General features: G+C 41.2%; 1 protein-coding gene across 5 annotated transcripts in view; it reads right to left on the bottom strand.

Annotated features, from left to right (window-relative positions):
* The window catches only part of ralgapa2 (Ral GTPase activating protein catalytic subunit alpha 2), an 89,486-nt gene extending 81,053 nt beyond the window's left edge, over positions 1–8,433 (bottom strand). For 4 of the 5 annotated variants that reach the window (XM_019878277.1, XM_019878279.1, XM_019878275.1 and 1 more), the window contains exon 1: positions 8,139–8,432. In XM_019878277.1, coding sequence (XP_019733836.1) covers positions 8,139–8,244 — 106 coding nt within the window. In that variant the 5' untranslated portion in view covers positions 8,245–8,432. Of the gene's footprint in view, positions 1–8,138 lie in introns of all 5 variants that reach the window. The other variant, XM_019878276.1, reaches the window with a different exon arrangement.
* Between the last annotated feature and the right edge of the window lie 5,591 nt (positions 8,434–14,024).

Genomic DNA, 14,024 nt, shown 5'->3' on the forward strand with positions numbered 1-14,024 from the left:
ACCTGCTTTGTTATATTATTTTATTTTTTTCATACTTTTTTGGTGAACGTTAATCTGATGGAATTCTTAGGGTGTGGTGTGCACTAACACAAAAATATAAAATATTCAGAACGCACACACAGACATACATCTTTTTTTTTTTTAATATATTTTCTCCTACATCTCCCCCTCCATTGACTTGAGACCAGTTCGCGGACTCCTGGTCAATCACGATCGACTGGTTGGGCACCCTAGTTCTTGTTATATTCTTGACATGTGTATGTACAAACAAACAAATAAATAAATAAATAAGCAAATCAGAACAATGTGATTTGACCAAGTTTGAAACGGGGCTTTTGCAAAACACATGACAATAGGCCTAAACACCAATGGGAGAATGTAAGAATAATGTATAATAATAATAATAATGATTACAAATAGAAGCCTGTGAATGTTCAAATGAAATGAAATGTTGATATTCTGATAATAATAGCAATTTTTAAGGTCATACAGAACATATGTATATGTTTTCTGTCCATTAAAAATGTGATACAGTACTTGCACATATTATTATTTTTAATAATAATGAATACGGTACTATCTTGACATCCAAGAGCAAAAGCTGATGATCTGTCTTTAGAAACACAATATTGTTCCGTTTTGGACACTACAGGGGAGTATTATCTTAAAACATTTTGTTACAGCAATACATAACAAAATTTTTGGTTTTGGCAGAGAACTGCACTGCAATGCCCTGAAAGTGGGTCCTAATGTTTTGGACAAATAAAGTACATGCAAAACCAGTTTCCGCATTTGGCAAAAGGTGAATGCACTTCCTTTCAGCGCGGCTAAATGGCGGAAGCCTATATCAGGTGATGGGGACAAAAGCACCTATAGGAACTTGAAACATCTACAATGTCTTTTGTTTTGCACAACATGTCTTCAGTAGCTATCAAAGATGACAAAAACCACCCGATATTTTCGGCTTTGTTCGTCTACATTGACACAGCATCCACCCATCCTTTTATTTTATTATAAATAAATGGTATACATATATTTAACTTTTGGTCCGGAGGCACCAGTCACAAAGGAAACTAAGTTGGTGTTCTGTGATCTGTTGTTGCCTTTTTGTAATTGTAAAAAAATAAATAAATAAGCGTATCACCATCGGGAGTAATGCGCTGGTTGTTTCGTGTGTTTGCGAATGCGCATGTGTGGGCGGGTGCTACAAGCGACCACGAGCACAAGCCATGTGTTCTCATCTGATAATGATTTGCGAGTGCCAACCATCTCCAAAACAAAAATATTATAAGTTGTCCAGACTTCACTGTAGCTTTAGCTCTTTTATGCTACTTGTAGAATGTTTTAAACAATATTTTGAAGAAAAGTTTGAAATTACATAAAGACATGTAAAAGTACCCTCATAGGATGGTTGTGTGTGGGGTTTTTTGCACTAACTTAAGCTACACTGAAAGAATAAACTCTTAAAAGCTGTTATTACACCTACATTGTGAGGCTAAATGATGACAAGGGGCTGAAGTTTCTGAGATTCTTAAGTCCGTGGACGTAGACTTTCACAAAAGGGCAAAAGCGTTAGAAGTGATCTCAGCATTCCCTCGAGCCCCACAGAGGACCTTGTTGAGAGCTTGAGTGTTGTGCTCATCGCTTCACCTTGTTAAGCTTTCCTCTAAAAGAAAGCATGCTCAGTTGATCTTGCCTCCAAAGATCCCTCATACATTTTAAGTAACACCAGAATGGCACGTTTTAATTTGAATATTCAAGTAGACTGAAGAGCAACCTTGGAAAAAAATTACCTTGACTTCCAAACTGTCATCTACAGACAACAGTGTAACTGTTATCAGCCACACTGTTACATTCATTTTTCTCTTGGAGCCTATTTTCACTAGAAATTGAAAAACGCATGGAGGGAGGGCGTAATGATGGACAAAAGCAATATATCTCAAGTGACTTTTTATTTTCTCACTCATCACAATGCACGTGGAAGTATAAGAGCATTTTGTCATACATCAGTCAAATTAAAGGAGTAGGTATACTATATCTGCTCCTTTAAAATAATTTTGAAAATATATACATCCGTTAAACGGACGGCATGGAGATTGACTGGTTAGCATGTCGGCCGCACAATGCAGAGGTGCAGGCTTTGATTGCAACTCCTGGAGCCTATCCCTGCTGACTTCTGGCAGTAGGCGGGCTACAACCTGAACTTGTTGCCAGCCAATCGCAGGGCACACACAGATGAACAACCATTCACATTCACAATCACACTTAAGGACAATTTAATGTCATCCGGTTTCCTCCCTCATTCCAAAAACATGCATGGCAGGCAGATTGAACACTCTAAATTGTCTATAGGTGTGAGTGTGAGCGCGGATGGTTGTTCGTCTCTGTGTGCCCTGCGATTGGCTGGCAACCGGTTCAGGGTGTCAACCGCCTACTGCCCGAAGACAGCTGGGATAGGCTTCAGCACCACACGGGACCCTTGTGAGGATAAAGCTGATCGGAAAATGGATAGATGAATATTGCTTAAAAAATGCATCTTGATTTCGTGCGACCGCCATTTTTTTCAATGTAGAAGATGCAAAAGAATCTAACCTCAACAAATCGGATATTAGTTTGAGTAATTTCTCCAAGACCATTAACAGAACCGTTAAGGATGGAGCTTATCGAGACTCCAGTGTTTGTTAATTCAGCCCCAGAGGTAGTTTTGTTAGCGGTCTCACTACCTGTCTCTATTCTAGTGTCACAAAGGTCAAAGTAGGGCATTATATTGTTTTCAAATTTTAATACAAAATTGAAATAATAATCAGTTTAAAAACAAGCTATGCATTGCTAGCATTGCTTGTTTTTGGTTTTTCTAGGAAGCCAGCTTCCAATTGCTGAGTAGTGTTTCTAAAATTTAGTAACTCTACCTGATTCTGACTTACTCTGGGATTCTCCCTCCTACATTGGATGTTGTTATTGTCCTTGACTACCCAGTGTTTGCTCTTGACCTCTTAATCTCTTTGTGGTGACAGACAATCATAAAATGGATATCGCCTTTGAGCACCGGCTAACTATTTTCCTAAGATAAACATTCTCATTTTGCACAGTCAACACCCGAGTGGCTCAGTGCAACAAAGAGTCTGAGGAATATCCATTTCCACAGTCCCTCTGACTCTGCGCTGCTTGCAGCGAGACAAGCAGTGGGTGCTTTGCTGGCCTCCTATAATTAACAACCATAGCCAAATCCAGCCAGGCATGACCAGCAAATTAACATGCAGCCGCTTTCGCACTCTGTCCCACAGATCTGCTCAATGAGCATAAAAACAATGTGGGGCCATTCTGAAAATAGCTCTAACCTACTGTAGGCTTGTTTCTTTTAATGGCTTTAACATTAGAGTGACTTTATCAAGACATTTTCAGGTTTACGTTGGACATAAGCACCACAGAATGATAACAGTGATGGCAAAGAGGAAAAATATAAGGCTGATGGGAAGGAGAATTTATTGCAATATAGCGATGGCGCTGAAAGGCTATTCTCCATTCTGGTTCTCCATTCTTCCTCGTCAGTATGAATTGGCAAAATCAACAATAAGCCAACATCAATTACAAAAGACTGTCTTCCGGAATTCAAATCCTTTGTACCATTTCCTCAAACCCAACAGCAATAAAACTTGCCATTGACACAAAGTTTACCCTTTTCAAAACACCCATTTTTTCCCTCTCCATATTGATAATAGTGCAGGATGCCCCCACCCTGAGGTCAAGAGTTTATGTGTCATGCTGGATCACACATCAGCATCCAAGGCTCACATCAATCACATCACTCGCTCCACTTATTTTCACTTTCGCGATATCAACCATCTCGTGAGCCCACTAATAATCTGGACAATATATTCCAACTAGATTTTCCCTTAACACAGTCATCCATGTCAATGTCTTTTTAACATCCTTATTTGATTATTTGCAACAAACTCCTCTTTGGTCTCAAAGCAAAGCTGCTATGTAAAGGACAACTATGGGAGATCTCAGCTGCCCACATCATCATAAGCACCCCATCCATCCCACACATTGCGCTTGTCCTTGCAATTTACACTGGCTTTGAGTAAATACTCAAAATACTGCGTTTGACAATTAAGGCTCATCATTGCCTTGTTGCTCCCAAAATCTCTGACCTCGGTGACACCTACACATTGGCTGCTCTATTCAGATCCTCCTCACCATTCCACCGGCAAATTAAACCATTGTGGGGTCGGGGTCTTTCAGCCACTGCTTTGATATCGCTGGTATTCTTCTCTGGTGGAGTCTCAAAAACGTAAATGAAGAAGAAACCCTCGCATCATACTTGCCCTCTGAGTTTTTATTTGAATTTTGAGACACAAATATTAGTCTGTTTCCAATATGTACCTTGACCTTTAAGGAGTTCAATTTTGGAGCTTCCTCGTATTGCTGTGTATTGTACAGACTAAATGCATTACTGTTACGCTGAAGAACAAATTTAATACAATTACAATTCCTTTGTGTTTTACAGTACAGTACATACATTACTCGGGGCTTTTTTTTGGGGGACTGTTTGACTATCATACTGTCTGGAACATATGGTGGGCAGATAACGTCATAATAAAAACCTGCTGGTATTTCACATTTTCCAGTCAACGAGCACAAATAGTCCGCGATGGCGAAATGAATACCAGTAGTGGATGTTGATGAACATAAAACAACATGAGCAAATACTCAGGACAGGTGCACTATAATGGAAGAAGAAACAACTCGGTTCCGGAATTTTATTGCAATGTAGAGGCATTTGATGCCGCAGGTTGCAAGACGGAACAAGAGATGCTCACTCATATCACTGTGAAACTTTTAACAATGCACTTAGCAAGGCATTAAAGTGAGCAGAAGTGCATTGCCACATCAGACTAAATATGTGATGTGCATTCAAATGCCATAGTTGCTCACAACAGTTCGGCCAGTCTAGCCAGTCGGGAGCATGGAAACTCCTCCCATGTGAGTGCTTTGCAAATCAACCGAGGAGATAAGTCCAAGGAAGAAAGATGAATGTAAACAGAGAATGTTGTACATGAAAATATGAAAACAGTTCAAAAGCATCAGTTGAGCTTGTTTCTATGCTAAATGTATTTTTGCAAATATTGGGAAACTGCTCATCTTCATCCAAAGTCGCCTATCCCAACTGACCTAGGGTGAGATGCAGGATACACATTGAACTAGTATCCAGTCACTCTCTGTAGACACATGCCTTTTTGCTCCAAAAAAAAAAAAAAAAAATGGTAACTGTAATTACATCAAATCATAGACTCTGTCAGTCACACGGGGATATTTAATATTTAACGGCGAAGGACATTTCAAGAATGTTGCAAGAGAAGCATAAACCTTTTTGGTGGCTGTTTGTCCAAAGTCAATCCGATATAAATTGTGATATTCGAGTAATATTTTTGAATGTCATTCCAAAAACACCTTTTTACAAATAAATATCTGCTTCCAATACGTGAGCAGCATCAAATACTGCAGGAAATCTACAGAATTGTATGTTTTTCTTTTTATCCGACAATGAGTTGCTGGTGACAAAATATGAGGGACTTAACTGGAATGACTTCAATGCATTATGATGGCCCTTAACTTGGCTTGAAGATTTTTCTCCCCCCCGAAGAGAATCCCCACAGCTTTTAATTGAGGACCTGCGATATAGCAATATTTGTGTGCAGAAGAAAAATTGAGTCCATGCACACTTTTAATAAGATCCAGTTTAGAAAGCGCCTATTGCCCTGATATTAATTGCATTTATTCTTCCCATAATTCCCTCGAGTCAACTTTTTCCATCTACACACTTTCAGCCGAGTACACACTGACCCACTTTTGTCTGTGTAAAGGGCAAATGTTATCGAGTCCACCATATGCTAGCAGTCATCCAAAGTAGGTGTTGAGCTATTTTGCTGAAATTAAATTGAATTGAAGCAATTTGTACTGTTTGTATGTTTATATGCAGGGCTCCACAGTGGACTGTAACCTCAAATTTAGGTGCGCACATGAATTCCAAATTGACTTGCAAAGTAAATATTCACATTTCCACTCATTTTCACTATATTGCTGATAAATGGGCGGAATTGTGGGGCAGAGGTTTGTCAGCAATCGGAAATATTCAAGAATTACCGGTAAAAAAAAAAAAAAAATCTGCAAATGCATATTTCTTGGTCACACGTGCACGTAGATGACAAATTTTGTAGTAGTATATGCCACCATTTAGGGGCACTCTGCAACCCTGACATATGCATTTTTCTAAAAATATATATGATCAATGAATACAGTATGACGTTGAAATCGTCTTGGGAAAAAACCTTTGCAATTCAAGACTAATATTGCAGATTACAAGCATGTACAATGGTAAACTGAGGCATTGTTAAGCAACAATTACACATTTAATTAAAGCCGTGCGATACAACGATAAATATTCTAGAGCAACATAAAAACGTTGAGCATACAACGTAACCGTACGTCGTCATTTTGATGTGTGGGGTATTAAAATCTGTTGCTACACCAATATAGCGTCCATTATGATAACACAACAGTTGCCTTTCTATTACATCATCGTTTTCCCTCACTCTCCAGGCATGACCTACGCTCAATCCAAGTTTTACACGCATGGATCAGTTCGATTAAGTGTGGGTTGATTAGTCATGCCTGTAGAATAGGCGCTGGGAAGACGTGCTAAAGAGGCAAAAGTTATGTTACTTTGGAACTGACTTTGATAAACTGAGTCTGTGCAATGAATGAAGGCTAATGTGACTGTAGCAATGCTCATCCTTTGTGGCAGCGTGTTTTCATCACACACAAATACTTGCTGAGGCACTGGTAGAGGAGCTTGGATGTAGTCAACATTGTGCATTACATAACAACACATGAACCTACACACAAAATGTGTTGAGTTCCTCGAAAACTGGTTTTACAACCAGATATTATGAATGGTAAGTTTTCCCACTGGATTTTGTGTTTTATTGTATTTTTATTTATCGTACATTCATTTTATTATGTTTTTATATAACAATGTGTTTTATACATACATGGATAAAACATAAGAGAAAAATGCAACTACTTTAATATAATATAGCTATTGGGATAAAAAAAAAATCTAAATATAGGGAGAATCAGATTTTGTTTGTATCGCACACCACAAGATCTTTTCATAGAAGAGTCATATCTTTAAATTCTGCCTTTACTAAGATACTAATGCCCAGTTTTAATAAACCTCTATCCCACAGGTTTTATTCATATAGTAAGTTTATTATTTTGGTTGTAAATTGCAGTGGTATGTTTCTACTGGTATGTTGTCCCACAGGTTTTATTCAACAATGTAGTAAGTTTATTATTTTGTTTGTAAATTGCAGTGGTATGTTTCTACTGGTATGTTTGTAATGTTTTGTAGCGATACGAGCATAGAGGCAAAATGTTTCAATATCCCCTGCAAGCATGCTGCGGTATCATTCTACTGCACAACAAACTACAAACCCTATAAAATTCAATTTTCGTTAAATGGTCCAAAAGCGATTATTATTTACAACAAAGAAAGTTCATCCAACCACACTAAAAACATGTAGCGACAGAGAAACCAAGTAAATGCTCTTCTATTTACTGTCAGAAGGAACATACTTGACCTCAGGAGGTGGGTTTTTTTGTAATGTAAAATATGCGCCATGGATCAGCAAAGGTGAGGTAACAATGTTATACTGTAATTGCTCGGCAAAATAAATAAATAAATCTTCCACTCCTGTAATGTTTCCCAAATTCAGTTTGTAATTAATATCCTAGCTCATTAGATAAATGTGCGCAGGAATTCAAGAAAATGTCAATTGTAGTATCATTTTCAAATGCATAATCTCCAGGTATGCAAGTTGAGATCAGTTGCTCCAAGCAGTAAAGATGAGCTATTGACAGCCAGCCAGCCAGCCTGCAAGACAGTCGCCTGGTGTCAGCTAGCAGCTCGATTAGCTTAGCCTCGATCGGCGATGCAGAATTAAAAAAAAAAAGCAGCCAGCCAGCCAGCCTGCAAGACAGTCGACTGGTGTCAGCTAGCAAGCTCGATTAGCTTAGCCTCGATCGGCAATGAAGAATTAAAAAAAAAAAAAACACGGTATCATTTCACTCACCCAACAGTGAGCGCAGGTGCTTCAGCCGCGTCAGAACATCCTTCTTTGGGTCCAAAACTTTCTGTGTAGATTTCTTGACGTCTCCATGGCCCCTTCGAGTGAACATTCCGCTGTCAAATACAACCGTGGAAGCCGATCACCTGTGTTGTTACCGAGGCTCCAGTGTGACTGTCACTTCCCTCACCACCACTCGATGCTTGCTCGGTAAACATTCGCCCAACAGCCGCCAGTGTTTTTTCCCCCCTTCTTTTTTTCTGGCTGGAGTGTAAACACGGAAGCGCGTCTGACAGCGACGAGTGGTCTGTCTACATGAGTACGCCTCCTGGTTTATAACCTTATATTTGTGTCGACATATGGACGGTTTTTATTCAAACTGAAATATGTCGGTTATCCATCATACTGTTATTCTGTATTTTATTGTATATGCATTTTTTTAAGATTACACTTCACATTTTCAATTCTTCGATCGTGCATTAAAATGCCCACCAAGTAAAACACGCTTGGAAGCTAGAATCAATCAACATATATGAATCTATATTTTGCGAGTCGATTTTATGCAACAAAATAAATGTTATATTTGCGGTTGACGACTCATGGCTCCGAAGCGCCTCCTGGTGTTTTGCTGTACAAACTAAGTCACGAGATGAATTTGATCTACAGCAAACGTCCCCGGAAATGATGCATTTTATACGTCAGATAGTCATGCTGTGTTCGCACATTTGACGTAAAATGTGATGGTAAATTCTAAGTGTTAAATGAAGTTGGGGAAGATAATTCATTAATATGCACATAACATCAGTGACGCACGGCTTGGAAAAAATTGGGGATGTTGGCTTGTCATTTGAATTGAATAAACCTAAAATATAACCTTTCAACTAAATATAATCGATAATACACTTTTCTATGATATTCTAATTTGTTACGATTTACGTGTACAAACAAGCGCACAGCTAGCAGTACATCACATAATATACTAATGCACCATCGCATAGTTTTATTTTTACAATAAAAACAGTTTCAAACGTCAACATTTATTCAATCCACTGCAAACCTTTTGTGTCCTTGTACTTTATTTCACCATGTAAAGAAGGCCAGACGTCCACCATGGCACCCCTACGGCCTCCTAGGCCATGGGATGACCTGACCCTGACCTGAAAGAAGGCTGGACTGAGATCACATCTCTTTAAAGGGGAAGTCATCCCCAAAATTTTCTTGACAATATGTTCTTTGCAGCCCTCTGAGTTCAAACACTGCATTCTGGTTATTATGGCATTTGTGGAATGAGTTAAACAAAAAAATCCAATGTGTGTGTGTGTGTCTGTGTGTGTGTGTGTGCGCGCACCCGGTTTTTGTATTTTTCTGCCTGTGTGCACCAACACCTGACAAACAACCTTTGCTGTAAGGATGTTTTTACTTGTGAGGACAGTTTACATACTTGTGTGTAATTAATTTCATTTGTCAGATTTGCATACTTAATACTTCTTGAGACCAAGTAGGTGGCTACACCATACCCTTTTTCGCTGGCGTCTGCAAAATGGTGAAGCCGTGCTGAAGTAATTTCTCAAAAGTTGACTGGTTTAATGAATCTTTTTACTTCAAAGTTGGTTAAGTGGCATAAGCTCATCACCTACTGTTGCCACTGCATAGCCAGGGCCTCTGGCTAGGCTGTGCCTTTCGCTGTCAGTTTAGGTACTCTTAGTGGCTGATTCGATTTCCATTTGCTCCATTGAAATTGAGTTGCCTTGATACTTTCAACATGATGAATCCTCTTACTTTAGCTTTGCAGGTCGCTGGATGACATCACGTGATGTGCTTGCTCACTTGAAGCACGCCACAAATGTCTAACAAAGTCCACGAAATGAAGTACAATATTTCCAAAATATCGCGCCGTGTTGATCCAAAGGTGCCGAGGAAAACCAAGCGGTCCTTTGACGGCGTTCAAAACAACAAGCCAATTCCCGTTCTTCCTCTTGCTCCTCCAACAGCGGCACACGAGCAAGCACTAATTGCCACCGTGTGTCGAGGGTATCCTTTCGATCCTCTTGCGGAGCAGCTTTTCTGACTTCAATGTAGCGGCAACTTACTGTCCTTTTGTCGCTACGTCCGCTGGGCATGTAGGTTCCCAACTCGTGCCTTTCCTCAACGGGCCTTTCTTTCAGCAACGACGACAACGGAAACACGAGGCTGCCATTGTTGATACAAAAAAAGGATTCGCTTTATTTTCTCGAACACAAATTAGGGTTTACCAAAAAATGAAAAACAATTTATAATTAATAATTTATACATAATACTTAAATGAAACACGTTATTTACACAAAACACGTTCTTAACACATATTTCAGGGATGAGAGTGGCTAGTGATGAAAAAAAAAAAGAAAATCAGCCGTACATTGGCGAGTTAAAGTGAACTGTCCGGGTTGGTGGAAACGTGGCTTTGTTCACATTGGACTGTGTGGTTTTTAAACCCATCCAAAATGATCCTCCAACTAGAGACCATCATCACACTAAGGATTTGTGGCTGTAAGTGCTGGCCACATACCAACCCTCCAGAACACTCCGTGGTGACACAAATTTCCTTCTCCACTGGGGAGTTCCTGAGGTCTCTCAAGCAGAAAATTGCTGTTAGGGCATTATCATGGATTACGCCAATATGGTTGGCGGCAGGTCCTGAGCTCTCTCTGAAAGATGCGTCAATGCCACCACTGTTGCTGAGCTACAACGAGGCAGGCCGGGCCTATCTACCATGACTCCCACAATCCTCTTTTGACAGCCTCGGATGAAATAGCGTGCTCCTATTATCAATAGCCCACTGTAATATGCATGGGGAACAATATCCCGGCCCCTATTTTTTTATTTTTAGCTGCGTAACTGTCAACAACATTGCACTGAACTATGCCAGAATATAGCACAATCAAAATATTTGTTGAATTTTGTAAAAATCCGCAAAGACCAAATGCTACATACAAGTGAGGTGCGTCCTTGAGGGCTGAGTCGGGACTGTGCCGATTTGCACCAGATCCAGTTTTCCTTGCAGTTGCTTCACCTTCGGGCTCATCATCCTCCGACTCAGATTGGGACATAGAAATGGTGAGGTCACTCACAGTGCTCTCCGACAACTGCACATCAGAGCTGGAGTTGAAACTTTCAGATCTCCCTGAATGGAGGCAAAGAGGAAAGTTACAAGTCCTATTTCAAATCTACACAATGCAAGAACAAATGCAAGCTGGAGCAGGAAATACCCCAAAGTACACATGATAAGAGAAAAGCACATTTCCAACCTGAGATATTTTCAGATTTTCTTGCAGAGGATGTTTCAGGCATCAAATGGCTAAAACCTCCCCCTCGATTTTCCATTAAGGGTGTCTGAGGAGCAATCGCGGTGGAGTTAGCGTTTTCGGCAGGGGGATTCGGCAGCTCTGTTGGGTTATTGCTGCTGCCTGCAGACGGATTCCTCTTGGGACTCTTCAAGGTCACCCGGGGTTCAGGTTCTTGTTCATCATCATTTGCAAAAGGCACGGGTGCACTTTGAGTCACCCTTTTCCCGTGTTTGTCAGCCAAATTACAGCTGTTGGGAGAATTGTCTCGAGCTGAAATGTCATCTGATAAATGTGCACGATTGGCGGTGGTCCTCTCTGACAACTGGAAAGTCCTTCAAAGCGCCACTTGGTAGTCGTTTGCCGGGGCACATGCTTCGATTGGGCGAACAGTCCACTGCTTGGTGTGAGAGTACACTTGTGATGCCGGTTGCACGGTAGGCCCCTCTGGAGGCTTGGCGGCCAATTGACATGACCGCAGGTGCATTTGTAAAATCCTCTGTGATGCAAGAAAGGCAGCTGTCCTTGCAATCGCCTTGAACAGATTTCAGATGCAAATTTGAAGGTAAAAATTGTATTCATACCACCGCCGTATTAAATGTTTATTTTTCAAGATAAAACACAGAACAGTAGCAAAATAACTTTATGAAGTCTATTTTGAGAGTTTTTCATGTCAAGTAGGCTAAATATCCACTTTTTAATTTGAATGAGTGTAGCGTGTTTGGGCCAAGGTCAGAATTCTCTCGACTACATATCTCAAAAGAATGTCTCAGGATCAATGTTTTACCTTTTAACCGTATAAGAAATCCTTTACACAAGTTGTGATTCATGTCAATGTCACCAAGGGGAGGTTGGGGGAGGGGGGGTGGGGGGGGTGAAGGAGGCAAATACGCTCCCTCCAAATACAATAACAAAAAAAAAACATCACTTTCTGGTCAGCGTCTTAAATACCAAACAGTTAGCTGCTTAATAACATTCATTGTAAACCATACAAACCACCCAGCAGATCCACAAAGTATCAAAAAAGAGGACAAGTTAATTTCCTGACTGAGTCATTCCATCGGTAGCTGCAGGGCAAAGAAGAAAGTGACTCACAAGTACCATATTTTCCGCACTATAAGGCGCACCGAAAAGCCTTCCATTTTCTTAAAAGCTCACGGCACGCCTTAAAATCTGGTGCGCCTTGTGTATGGTCATTATGGTCATGTATCGACCCCAAAATGGCTCCTTGCTGGAGACATGCTTACAATGTGATAACGTGCTGTTGGTTCAGTGAACTGTGTCGCTGCTTTATTAAATATGTTTTTGTTGCAGCTCCGAAAAAAGGAGAGCTGTGGTGTTATTTCATGACTACAGGCCTGTTGCACTTACGCCTGTAGTCATGAAATGCTTTGAAAGACTGATCTCACAGCACATCAGAGCCTGCCTGCCTCCTACTCTAGACCCTTACCAGTTTGCCTACAGGGCTAACTGGTCCACCAAGGACGCTATAAACATAGCACTTCACACCGCGCTGAGTCACCTGGAGCACCCGGGAAACAACGTGAGGATGCTCTTGCTGGATTTCAACCACATCATCCCAGATACCCTGGTCCAAAAATTGACTCACTTGGGCATCTCCACCTCCATCTGCCAGTGGGTTAAAAATTTCCTCACGGACCGCCCACAGTCCATCAAACTGGGCCCCCACTCGTCCTCCACCATCACACTCAGCACCGGTTCTCCTCAAGGATGTGTACTGAGCCCCCTGTTGTTCACTCTCTACACATTTGACTGCTCTCCGACCCATCTCTCAAACACCATAATTAAGTTTGCGGATGATACGACCGTGGTCGGACTCATCTCAGGGGGGAATGAGTCTGACTATAGATACGAGGTAAACCGACTGACATCGTGGTGCCCAGCAAACAACCTGCCACTGAACACCACAAAAACAAAAGAGATTATACTGGACTTCAGGAAGGGATGAGCAGACCCAGCGCCGCTTTACATTCATGGGGACCTGTGTGGAAAGGGTGAGCTCCACTAGATTCCTGGGTGTGCAGCTCTCTGCGGACCTATCCTGGACAGCCAACACCATGGCGGTGGTGAAGAAAGCCCAGCAGCGACTCCACTTCCTGAGGGGGCTCAGGAGGAACAACCTGGAGGAGAAGCTGCTGGTGATGTTCTACAGAGCTACCATCGAGAGCACCCTAATGTACTGCATGGTCCGCGAGGTGCTCAGCAGCAGACAGGAAAGCGCTGCAGAGGGTGATTAATCTGGCCCAGAAGGTCACAGGCTGCTCTCTGCCCAGCCTGGCGGACATTGCCAACTCACGTTACCTCAGCAGAGCTGCCAACATCATCAAGGATGCATCCCACCCCAGCAACCACCTGTTTGTTATGTTACCCTCAGGCCGGCGTTACAGATCACACAAAACCCAGACAAGCAGATTCAGAGACAGTTTTTTTCCTAGAGCCATTACTGCAATAAAGAATCACAGAATATAATCAAACTACTGCATTTTAAACCTAAACTCGCTTACCTCACTTATGCAATAATGAGCAATATCTGAGCCATTCATTTCATGTG

The sequence above is a fragment of the Hippocampus comes genome, unplaced genomic scaffold, assembly GCF_001891065.2.
Source record: "Hippocampus comes isolate QL1 unplaced genomic scaffold, H_comes_QL1_v1.1 scaffold470, whole genome shotgun sequence".
Taxonomy (NCBI): Eukaryota; Metazoa; Chordata; class Actinopteri; order Syngnathiformes; family Syngnathidae; genus Hippocampus; species Hippocampus comes.